At 50.8% G+C, this 12,673-nt stretch overlaps 1 protein-coding gene across 2 annotated transcripts in view; it reads right to left on the reverse strand.

The window, feature by feature from the left end:
* Nucleotides 1–2,986: 2,986 nt before the first annotated feature.
* BCL2L14 (BCL2 like 14) overlaps nucleotides 2,987–12,673 on the reverse strand; it is a 49,980-nt gene continuing 40,293 nt past the window's right edge. For both annotated transcript variants that reach the window (XM_060254400.1, XM_060254399.1), the window contains exon 6: nucleotides 2,987–5,495. In XM_060254400.1, the coding sequence (XP_060110383.1) occupies nucleotides 5,454–5,495 (42 nt within the window). In that variant the 3' untranslated portion in view covers nucleotides 2,987–5,453. The remainder of the gene's footprint in view (nucleotides 5,496–12,673) is intronic.

Genomic DNA, 12,673 nt, shown 5'->3' on the forward strand with positions numbered 1-12,673 from the left:
GATTATTGACTTCGGAAGTTTAATAGTCTTTTTTGTTTGCCTTAAATCTCAGACCAAATACAATCAGTGTAAAATACATTTTTGAAATGTTTCCAGCATCCATTCGGGGGGGGGGGGCAGCTGAGAGTGGGGGAGCCGCCACCTCTGTCGGAGTGGGAGGAGGTTTAAAGGGGTGCAGTAGATGTGAAGGTTTGGTAGATCTTCTGGTTAAATCTGTCATTAGTTTTAGCTAACAGGGGGCGGGAGAGAGGAGCGACATTATCTTCACATAAAGAGGGTACCATCGTTATAAGCTGAACAAGCCTTGTTTGTAAGTGAAGGATCTGGTGCTGCTTCTAATCTTTTTTCTTTCTTAAAAAATTTCTTCTGTGTCCATAAGCTTTAATTCCTTTGTCCTTGTCTTTTGAGGGGGGGGGGGGGAGAAATCCAGCGAATGTGTTCATCTTCTTCCATCAGTTTCTGTATGATGGAGTTTCGCGAGGATGTATTTATGTTATAATGACCAACATTTGGTCAGTCCTGTTCACTCACTAATCCATTCTCTTTTTTTTTGTATCATAAAATAAATGTTTTGCTTGCAAGCTGTGTATATAAACCTTGTAAAAAGTTTCCCACCCGCCTTTTCAATTATTACTATACATGGAGTTGTAACAAATAAAAAAATGTTGATTTTTATAATAATAACAAGAGTGGACGATGTATTGATGGGATGTGGGGGGGTTTGCTTTTGGTTAACAAAACAGTGAACGTTTGGAAACCGAACTCTTTGGCATACATATCTAGCCAGTGAACATCTAACTCCTGCAGTCCTCACGGTACACAGTGTTCCATGTGTCTGGATTTTCAACGTGGAAAACGTAAGAAGATATTTTGTTGTGGTGCGGGGGGCATCTCAGGATTCTCAGCCCCTCTCTGAGCCACTGCTCCCTGGATTCTTTAGAGCAGGAGTCCTCAATCCCTGGACCGGTACCGGGCCGTGGCCTGTTACTAACTGGGCCACGGAGCCTCGCCGCCCCCCCCTCATCCCCCATAAACGGAAGGAGGAGGCACCACGGGTGGAGAGCGAGGCTTCACGGTGCTGTGGGGGGGGGCCAAATTCAGTGCCCCCACCCTGGGGCCACAGTGGGCCGGCCAGCCCTAGGTCCAGTCCCTGGTGCCAAAAAGGGTGGAGACCACTGCTTTAGAGGAAGTCATGATGGTGCAAGCTTGTATTGTAGATGTGTGTCCACAATGTGCATGTAAGCGATTTGGAACCACCTCATAGGCTAACCAGTGTGCTGTGTTTCACTTTTAGAAACAATTTGGCAGTGAGGAATTTCTGCAGAAATAGCACCGAGTGTCACAACAAAGAGCACACAAATCATTGCCCTACTTCCAGAGCAAAATCCCAAATGCTTGAGGGGCTGGTAGGGGAAAAGGCTGAGAATTAATCATCTAAGCTTCCAAAACACATGGGCAATTCCCTTGTAAGAGAGTTGGGCTTGTTTTGAAGGTTTAATTGTTGTATATTTGCTCTCCAAGCCAGTTTGGTGCAGTGGATAAGTGTGTGGACTCTTATCTGTGAGAACCGGGTTTGATTCCCCACTCGAACACTTACAGCTGCTGGAATGGCCTTGGGTCATCCATAGCTTTTGCAGAGCTGTCCTTGAAACGGCAACTGCTGTAAGAGCTCTCTCAGCCCACCTACCTCACAGGGTGTTCGTTGGGGGGGGGGCAGTAAAAGATTGTAAACCACTGAGATTCAGAGGACAGGACAGGACATAAATCCAATATCATCTTCTGCTAAGGCTTTCTAATTGTACCTCTCTGTGAGATCTTATTTTTCAGGCCTGGGTCAGAGTCAGCTCTATATGGATCTTGGCAGGAGCAGCCTCCAAAACAACTTTTTTTGCATGCAAGTATACCAGCATAATCACCACAGCTCTGTTGCCTCTTGGTGCTGTCTGTAACTAGAACAAGACTACTCGTTCAGGATGCTAACTTAAGAAATTTTCTACCACCATTAAGTCTGTCAACTTTAGCAAAAGGGGATGGTTTTTACACAACAGTGGGGAGCTATAAGCACAGCAGCTCTTATCAGTTCTTCTTGCCCAGTCTCTTGGCCTGCTGACTTATCTGAACTTGTCTTCCTCCAAGAGGAGATCGCATGAAACTGCCTTGTACTGAATCAGATCTTTGGTCCATCAAAGTCAGTATTTACTCAGACTGGCAGCAGCTCTCCAGGTTCTCAGGCAGAGGTCTTTCATGTTACCATTTAACTGTTTGGCCCTTTCAACTGGGGATTGAACCTGGGACCTGCTTTCTAAGCAGATGCTCTACCACTGAGCCATGGCCCTTCTGTAATGATCCTCTCTGCTGATCTGTTTCCAATTAAAGAGCCTTTTTCACACTCTGATACCAGTTGGACAGCACGGTGTCAATCAAACATTTGAACCTGCCTCACCAAGTAGATGCACAATACCTGTTTTTGCAATGTTTACCCCCACTTTTAGTTCACACTTCATAAAAGAGTACACTTTCAAAGGACCTGGCAGCCAGGAAGGTAAATTAATTTTAGCTCCTCTGTAACATGAGAATCTTCATGTGTTCTATAAAGGAAGGACCAAATGACCATTTTACTCCTAATGCAGGTGCTCCTGGGAATTTCTCTATCACATAAGGAAAGATCCACTGTAGCTGTGCTTTTTGTTGGGTGCGGGTGGGTAGAGCAAGCACAGCCACTGTCAAATCCTGCTGAGTTAGACTAAGTCAGTATCTTGTCCAGGGTTCCATTTCCAACAAGTAGTTCCTTATAGTTCCAGCTCTCCAGCAGCCCTGGCCCCACTCAATGCACAGCAGCCAAGAAGGTCAGAGCGCCTGCTCCGGCTGCAACGCCACTGAGGATGTTCTCTGCAGCTGAGAACGAAATGTCTGGAAGGAAAACTTTCTCCAGTAGAACACGGCACTTGAGCCCGAAAGATTCTACAAACCCTAATGAAGTAGTTCCTTTGTTACTTCGTTAGTTTTTTTCTCTTTTATTACATTTGGCAAAAGTAAAGATGGTCAGATTGTACAGTCAGTCTGTTGACAATAGTTACAATTCCATTCAATTGGGGCACCCTCCCTCCCCTTGCTATTCTTGAATCTATTCTTCACCTTTGAAAGAAATTCTGGCCTCCCGTTACATTTGGGATAGTCGTAAATTGAGATGCTGTTTTTACATTCATACTGAGCAGTAAAGTCTCGAAATCTCCAACCATTAAAAATAATGGACAATGCCTTTTTTTAAATATAACTAACTAAACCTCTTGGAGAGAATGGCAGAAAGTGCAACCTGGAATCAGATTTTGGACTAATTCGGCAGGAGAATTTTTTAAAAAGAACGGGGGCAGATGATTCCATCCGAACTGATGGCCTGTCACTGTTTGTTAGTCTACCCACAAGCAATCGCCCATAATATGGCTTTGTCCACTAGGATTAATGCATTCCAAGGTCAACATGTCTTGCCTACTGTTACTTTCTCACTTTCTGGAAAGCAAGAGACTGTAATACTTAACTAATCCCATGACGCAAATCAAAATCAAATTAAAAGCAGGCCTTCAATACAACTCCGCTTTCTTGGCTAGTGGTTTTCTGTACTGGCTCCTGATGAAGAAAATCCCTCTGGTCCCCACCCAGCAGCACAAGAGGGGGGGAAATGAGAAACAGCTGAGTCTTCAGGGACCGCTGCAGCTCACCACCCTCCTCGGAGCTAGTGTGTCTTGGGCACGTCCGCCTCACATCCGGCCTCCCTGCACGAAGGGGCAGAGCAAAGCTGTAGAGACGGGATTCTTGCCACCACCCAGCTTCTGACCAAAGCCAAGAGAACATGATGCCTTCCTCCGGTCAGAACCGAAATTATTGATCAAGGTACACTGGGATCAGTCACAATTGGCTGGCTCAACTCCATAAGGGGGAAAAATCCTCAGATGAATGGCAAGACTCTGAGCGCTGCCTTTTAAACAAAGCCCACAAGAGATTCGTTTGTTGCACTGTTCCACGACACTATGCTAGATGCCCATCAGAGGCAGTTTTCAAGTGCTCACAGCCATCGGCGGACCCTGAGCAAAATTGCACTTGCCCGATTAATCAGGTCTTGGGTGGACAGGAAATGAAGCAGCAGACAGGCCTGATCCTGAAACATATTAAAGCATTCCTCACAGTTTTGACACATGTATGCCCTTTGCCCTGTTGCTTCAATCAATAAATCCTGTGGGTGGGCAACAGGCATTGGAAGACCACAAAGAGAACTAAAGCAGAGTTGAAGAGCCCAAGCCCCACAACTTGGCCTTCCAAAGAGCCCTTGGGTCATAGATGTGACAACTTCCACAGCCCTCTTTGCCCCTCCCTGGGTTGGAAATGGGCATAGCAGGTAAGGAAGCAGGCTGTGACCAAAGGCCTCCACTTGCCATCCCTCATGGCATTACTATTGCACCATTTTGAAAAGGGGAAGGAGATTGCACCATTTTGAAAAGGGGAAGGAGATGAGAGTCGACGATGGTGGGCATTTGAAGTCCTGGAAGCACTTACAAACATTTCAAGTATGATACGAGCAACTACAGGCTCAGATGATTCTGGCAGCTAGATTGAGAGCATTTCAACAAACTTTCAAAAGTGGCTTGCTTCTGGCCCTCTTAACCACTCATTTATATTCCATATGTGTATGCAGTGGTTTCAGGGTCTTATGCTTTCCCCATAGCTGACGTTCAGCATTTTTCATGATGCTGCAGGTGGGGTATCTCCCCTAGCAAACACTTTTCCCTGTAAATATCTCCCTGCATGCAGAACTTTATCTGGAGAGGAGGAGAAACAGGGAAAGACTAATCTAGGAAATCCTTTCAAATGTGCTGTTGCCCACTTGGTCTGAAGCAGCAAGAACTCCACTACAGGATTCCCCCCATTCTCTGCCTCAGATCCCCAAAGGTTACTGGGACAGACAACAGCAGGTGAAATTTATGCACCTGTTCAAAGCCTTAGGCCTAAACTGGCACTCTCATCCCTCTTCCTCCAGTTCCCAGGCCACTTTAACTCCACTCATCTATTTTCTTTATAAACACATATTGAGGGGAAATGGGGGGGGGGGTGTTTCCTCCCCCCCCCACCAAAAAAGTGTGCTGAGCCAAAAGCTAGAATGTCACAGCCAAATATGCTCCCCTCTTCCAAAGAGCAGTATGCACAGCATCAGGAGCATACCAAGCATCCTAGCAGTGCCAAAAAGCCACCTGAAAGTGGCCATCCTAAGTAGAGTTACATCCTCCTAAGCTCACTGAGGTAAAGAAGCTTAGAAGAGTGTAAGGCTGCTTAGGATGCTGTTATGAATCTTGTACAGGGGAATGGGGAGGAATTTCACTCTCAAAGTAGCATTCTTCTCTTTCTCCTTCCTGCAATGGGGCTGTTCCAAATTAAGAAGCCATCTTCAGAAATGCACAGCCTCATTATTCCACTTCTTCCTGGTTCGATACTCCCAAAGCCTTTTCCTGAGAGTGAAGAGAAAAGTTACATTAATACAGTTCGGGATCCTTTGGGATTCTCAGTGGGGCAACTGAACAGTGAGACCAGCTTCACAACTACTGCTGCGTATTGATTCAGCCACAAGGTGTGACCCACCAGATAGCAAAAAAGATTACAAAAACAAGTTGAAGCCATAAGAGAAGCCATGTTGGTTCAGGCCAATGGCCCATCCAGTCCAACACTGTGTCACACAGCAGCCAAAACCCAGGTGCCATCAGGAGGTCCACCAGTGGGGCCAGAACTCCAGCAGCCCTCCCACTGAGGCTCCCCAAGCACCAAGAATACAAGGCATCACTGCCCCAGACAAGCACAAGAGAGACCACAATGCATAGCTAAGGCAGCCATATTCTACTCAGGGGATGCCGAACTTGTACAACACTCAATGCAGGGAAAGCAGTTTTCTTAATGCAGTTTCCCAACTTCAGGTTCTCTACACAAACAGGTGTGATGTTATTGAAGGCACCAAAGTTCACATGTGATGGCTTTGCAGACAGAATCTGCTTGCCACAGCACTCCACAGTCAGAGCATCGAAGTCTTTTTGGGCTCTCAAAGGAAAATGCAGGAGAGGAAAATGCAGGAGAAAAGGTAGAGAAAGAAGTACTTCTTCACCCAAAGGGTGATTGTCACATGGAATTCACTGCCACAGGAGGTGGTGGCAGCTACAAGCATAGATGGCTTCAAGAGGGGATTGGATAAACACATGGAGCAGAGGTCCATCAGTGGCTATTAACCACATGGTATAGATGGAACTTTCTGTCTGGGGCAAGTGATGCTCTGTATGCTTGTGTGGGGGGGGCAACAGTGGCAGGGCTTCTAGTGTCCTGGCCCCACTGGTGGACCTCCTGATGGCGCTTGGGTTTTTTTTGACCACTATGTGACAAAGTGTTGGACTGGATGGGCCATTGGCCTGATCCAACATGGCTTCTCTTATATTCTTATGACTCACGAGGGACTTCAACATTCTCTCCATGGAAACAAAAAAGAGGCTTGAGCCATGGACAACCTGATCTTCCGTTCCACACTGGAGACTACCCAGGAGCCATGATTCTACGTAGGGGGAGAGCGCCATTGCCCAAGGTGGTGGAAGCCCTTCATATTTTGCACAGGAAGTCAGAGTGAGACCTAGCTCACTGTCAGGCCAGAGAGTTGGAATGATGCTCCTGTGTTGCAGCCCCCATGTGTTATCCCAGAGGTAGAGAAGCACATCTCCTCCTTTGGGGACACAAGGGGAAAGGTACTGCTCTCAAACAAGAATAGTTAGATCTTCTTCGTGGTCTCTGTGCTTCACACTCATGGGATAGTGCGCCTGCGCCGATCCCCGAATCGGTATCTGAAAAAGCCCGGGATTTTTTCGCGCTCGGCGCCAACGGGCATGCGCAGGCGTCCCAATGCGCATGCCCACCGGCGCCCGCGCGGAGGATCCCGCCAGTTCCTTTCTGACCGCTGCGCTGAGAGGTTTCCTTTCCGTTTCTCCGGTCGGTGAGAATTTTTGGCTTTGCCTTTTTTCTTGTCTAGCCCGTTTATAGTTGTTAGTTAGAGTTTACAGTTTAGTATAGTTAGTGTTAGTAAAAAAAAAAAGCGTCCTCTGTTTGTGTGGCGAACGGCCCCTTGGGGTGCTTCGCTCCCGCTTTCCCCCGCGTTTCTCTCTCAGATCATTCTGAGTAGTTTTTTTTTCCCCGCGGCTTCTTTCTACGGAAAGTCGCTGGGGGGTTTTCAAGCGCTGCCGTGCTTGTGGAAGGAAGATCACCCCTCCGGACGGTCATTCCCTTTGCCTGCTGTGCCTGGGAGAAGCACACCGAGTCGACTCCTGTCCGCATTGTCTCCGCTTCTCAAAGCAGACAAGGAAAAATCGAGCGGCTCGTTTGTCGGCGGCGCTCACCGAATCGGTGCTTTGCTCTCGTGGACCAATGGAGTCTTCGGCACCGAAATCAACCGACACCCCGGCACAGGAGCTTGCATCGGCCGATGCTGCTCCGATACTGACTTTGATTGATCAGCCGGAAGAGCGTGGCTCCACAAAACGTTCCCGCGAGGGCTCGGTGGATACGCCCGCTAAGAAGCGCCGAGAGGACTCGGGGACCCGAGTTCCTAAGAAGGCGAAATCGAAGGAAAAGCGGAAGCGACCCCGCACTCCTTCCCCATCGGTCGATACATCGGCGTCGGTGATCCCTAAGCCGCCTAAGAAGATCCTGGCCTCTCCACGCCGGAGCCCTGTGAGTCAGCAGCGTCTGTCGGCGTCGGAACAGGAGCAGGAGATCGACTTGACCCAGCGTTCGTCATCTTCTGGGTCCCGTCGACGGTCGGCTAGCGGATCGGCCTCGGAGGTGGAGCCGTCGGCACCGATTGTCCCATCGATCCCGTTCCGACCTCGGGATCGGCGTGAACCGGAGCCATTTTATCCGCTTCAACGCTTCCCTATACCTCCTTGGGAGCAACGAAGGTGGCAACCGCCCTACTCGCGGTACGACCCCGGCCGTTGGTACCCGGACGAGTACCAGGACTGGGAGAGAGCATCGGAGTACTCCTCCATGTCGAGGGTTTCGCACCGACCCAGGAAGGCGTTGGTGTCGATTCCCCCAGAGCGGCAGCTAGTTCCGGTCGAGACTCCAGGCAAGTCACTGCTGGTCCAGCGGACACCGCGAGAGTCGACCCCGATCCTGTCGGAGCACTCCACTCATCAGGAGTCTTCATCGGAGTCGGAGGGCGAAGTCCAGGACTTGGAACCTTCACCGGTTTCCCAGACGGCTGAGGACCTCCCGATTTCGCCGTCGGAAGACCTAAAGTCTTATGGGGACCTTGTGAAACGCATCGCTGCCACCCTCCGGTTACCTGTGACCCAGCCAGAACTGATAGTGGACGATAGCGTGTTTGATATCATGCAGAAAAATACGTCCACTGCGGTCGCCCTTCCGGTTACCAAGGTAGTCCTTCAGGTGGTCAAGGAGCCTTGGAGTAAGCCTTCTTCGACACCGGTCTCCTCCAAACGGCTGGACCACATGTATAAGGTCCAAGAGACAGGGGCGGAGTTTTTATTTACACACCCACGCCCGAATTCGGTGGTTGTCTCCTCCTCCTCGAAGGCAAGGAAGGTCCATTCTTCCCCACCGGATAAAGAAGGGAGGAAGATCGATGGAATGGGCCGAAAGGTCTATTCGGCTGGGGCACTCGGCATAAAGATATCTAATTATGCAGCCTGCATGGCTAGATATCAGTATGCCGTACTGGAGCAGTTTACCCCGTTCCTATCGTCTCTGAGCGAGGACAAGAAGGCTGCTGCGCTCAAGTTGCAAAAGGAAGGTCTCGCTGTGGCCAGACAACAACTGGCTGCAGCGAAACATATGGTAGAAGCGTCAGCTAAGCAGATCACCTCTGCGGTCTGCATCAGGCGTCACTCCTGGCTTCGGTCCACGGCACTCCACCAAGACACGAAGACCTTTATTGAGGATTTGCCTTTCGAGGGCGATGGGCTCTTCAGCACCACAACGGACACGGCGCTGCAAGAGTTCGACAAGAGTGTGAAGACCTCTAAGAACTTAGGGGTCCAATCCAACCCTAAGTCCTCTAAGTCCAAGCAGTGGCCTAGGCCTTGGACCAAGAAACCTTACCAACGCTTCTCCCCTGAGCAATGCACAGCCTGAACGACCCTCCTACTCGGGTAACGGCAGGAACCGTTACGGCACCCAGTCTTCCAACAAGTCGAAGGGGTCTCGTCCCCAGAAGCAGGGGGTTTGACTTCCTCCAAGCACGCATCGTCGCTCCCACTGTTGGTTCTTCCATCCGCCTTCGCCCTTTCCTGCCTGCCTGGGAGTTGATCTCCACAGACAGGTGGGCTCTGTCCATCGTGAAAGAGGGCTACAAGATAGAGTTTGTTCAGACCCCAGACCAGTCCGTGGTAGTTACCACTCCCCCCTCCTCACCTCTGCTGGCGGAGGTAAACAACCTCCTACAGAAACAAGCCATAGAGGTGGTTCCACCGGAGGCCAGGACAGGAGGTTTCTACTCCCGTTACTTCCTGGTCCCCAAACGGGACGGGGGCCTGAGGCCTATCATGGACCTGAGGAGTCTGAACAAATTCATTATGTACCAGAAGTTCAGAATGGCTACCCTGCAAACCATCCTGCCTCTCATCAATCAGGGAGACTGGATGGCGACCCTGGATCTCAAAGACGCCTATTTTCATGTCAGCATTCATCCTGCATTCAGGCGCTTCCTACGGTTTGCAGTGGGTGCTCAGCACTTCATTTCAGGGCCCTGCCGTTTGGACTGTCTACTGCCCCTCGGGTGTTTACGAAGCTGATGAGTGTGGTGGCTGCTCATCTTCGTCTTCAGGGAGTCGTTGTCTTCCCATACATCGACGACTGGCTCCTTGTGGTGAAGTCGAAGGGGAGTTTAACAACGCACATTGCCATCACCCTACGTCTCCTCGACGCCCTGGGGTTGCAGGTCAACTTGGAGAAATCCCATCTCACTCCTTCAAGGACAGTTCAATTCATTGGGGCTCTGCTGGACACAGACCAACACCGAGCGTTCCTGCCTTCGCAGAGGGCACAGGACATTATCACCCTGGTACGGATTCTTCAAAGGCGGCAGTGGGGCACAGCCCAGCAGCTCCAGCGCATGCTGGGGCTGATGGCTGCGACGACAAGCGTGCTACGTTTCGCAAGACTGCGAATGAGAGGGCTGCAACTATGGTTCTTACGCCATTTTCGTCCCCTCAGAGACTCGCCTCGCAAGAGGTTCTCTATTCCTACTGGGACTCTCCAATCTCTGCAGTGGTGGGGATCGGAGAGCAACATTTGCCAGGGGGCCCCCTTCCATCTACCAGCCCCCACTGTGACTATCGCTACCAACGCTTCCTTGTGGGGGTGGGGAGCTCATCTAGAAGACCTCTGTGTGGGAGGTCAGTGGCCACCGAAGCTGCGGCGGTGTCACATAAATTACCTGGAACTGCTGGCGGTTCGTTTCGCTCTTCGTTCCTTCCGTCCTCTGCTAGCGGGGAGGTCTGTGGCACTGCTTACGGACAACACCACCGCCCTATGTTACATAAACAGACAAGGGGGGACAGTGTCCCGCAGGCTATGCTCGCTAGCAGTGGATCTCTGGACAGAGTGCCTCCAGTGGAACATTTTTGTGAAGGCAACACACCTGCCGGGGGTCCTCAACATTCAGGCGGACTCTCTCAGCAGCGGTGCAGCTCTGCCGCACGAATGGGAACTGCGGTGGCGGTTCCTAGAGCCGGTGTTCCAACGGTGGGGGTTCCCACAGTTTGATGTCTTCGCCACGGCGGAGAACAAGAAGTGCCCCTTGTTCTGTGCCAGGGGGGGTGCGGATCCAGCCTCGCTGGGAGACGGACTCCTACTTCAGTGGGGGGGCTGGTTCCTTTACATGTTCCCGCCCTTGCCTCTGTTGACGAGGGTAGTCCACAAGTTAACGCGAGAGAGGCCACGTTGCATCCTGGTGACTCCTTGGTGGCCTCGTCAGGGCTGGTTCCCAATCCTGCTCCAGCTGTCGAGGGGGGTCTTCTACCAGTTCCCGGCAGATCCGGACCTGTTGACAGCCCAGGGCGGGCACGTACTCCACCACAACGTGCCTCACCTGAAGTTGACTGCGTGGCTCATCGACCACTAGGTTTTTCTGCCAGGGTCCAGCAGGTCCTCCAGAACAGTAGGAAGCCTTCCACTCGGGCCTCCTATGAGCGGAAGTGGAGGAAATTTAGTAACTTTGTGGCGGGCTCTCCTAGGCCGCCTGACTCTGTTGGGCTCTCAGCAGTTTTTGAGTTCCTTTTAACCTTGCTGGATGAGGGGCTGGTTTTCTCCTCCATCAGGGTTTATTTGGCAGCTATTTCGGCTTTCCATGGTTCTGTAGAGGGTTATTCTGTTTTTGCTCACCCTCATTCCAAGAGGTTCATGAAGGGGTTGTTTCGCCTTCATCCCCCTTCTAGATCCCCCCCACAGTTGTGGGACTTGACTCTGGTTCTGGACAAGTTGACTCGTCGCCCCTTTGAACCCATGGCAACATGTTCCCTACAGTTTTTGTCTTGGAAGACTGCATTTTTAGTTGCCATCACCTCAGCACGTCGGGCAGGGGAGCTTACGGCAATGCGCTGTGACTACCCCTACCTCGCCTTTAGGGAATCGGGGGTTTCCCTGGCTCCGGACATTACTTTTCTCCCCAAGGTGGTCTCCCAATTCCACCTTAACTTAGAAGTTTGGTTACCCACGTTTTACCCTAGCCCTTCCTCGGACGAGGAACGTAGGTTGCATGCGCTAGATGTCAAGCGTGCCCTTCTGTTTTATTTGGATCGTTCACGGGGTTTTCGTAAGGATAACCAGCTTTTTGTTTCCTACTCTGCCCCCAAGTTAGGGTCCAAGATTTCGTCTCAGAGACTTTCCAAGTGGCTTACTGAGACGATTAAACTTTGTTATTTGCTGGCTAAGAGGCCTTTACCTGGACCTGTTCGTGGACACTCCACAAGGGCGATGGCCACGTCGGTGGCGTTCCTGAAGGGTGTGTCCCTTTCTGATGTCTGCAAGGCGGCTACCTGGTCTTCTCCGCATGCCTTCATGAAGCACTACGCGCTGGACGTGCATGCTCAGCAGAGGACTCGGTTGGGAGCTGCGGTGCTGCAAGCTGTGTCTTCAGGTTGACCGTCTTCCCGCCTCCAGGTATGCTTGCTTGCTAGTCTCCCATGAGTGTGAAGCACAGAGACCACGAAGAAGATAGACAGGTTGCTTACCTGTAACTGTAGATCTTCGAGTGGTCATCTGTGCATTCACACTACCCGCCCTCCTTCCCCACTGCTGACGGTCTCCCTCCAGTAAGAGGCTTTCAGCGGTCAGGAAGGAACTGGCGGGATCCTCCGCGCGGGCGCCGGTGGGCATGCGCATTGGGACGCCTGCGCATGCCCGTTGGCGCCGAGCGCGAAAAAATCCCGGGCTTTTTCAGATACCGATTCGGGGATCGGCGCAGGCGCACTATCCCATGAGTGTGAATGCACAGATGACCACTCGAAGATCTACAGTTACAGGTAAGCAACCTGTCTTTTTTCTTATCATTGCACGCGTGACCTGTCATGATGGATTGATGATTTTTCAGTTAGGTACAGTTTTATGATATTCCGTTAGCCACTAGGAGGAATTGTTG

The sequence above is a fragment of the Heteronotia binoei genome, chromosome 14 (genome assembly GCF_032191835.1).
Source record: "Heteronotia binoei isolate CCM8104 ecotype False Entrance Well chromosome 14, APGP_CSIRO_Hbin_v1, whole genome shotgun sequence".
Classification (NCBI taxonomy): Eukaryota; Metazoa; Chordata; class Lepidosauria; order Squamata; family Gekkonidae; genus Heteronotia; species Heteronotia binoei.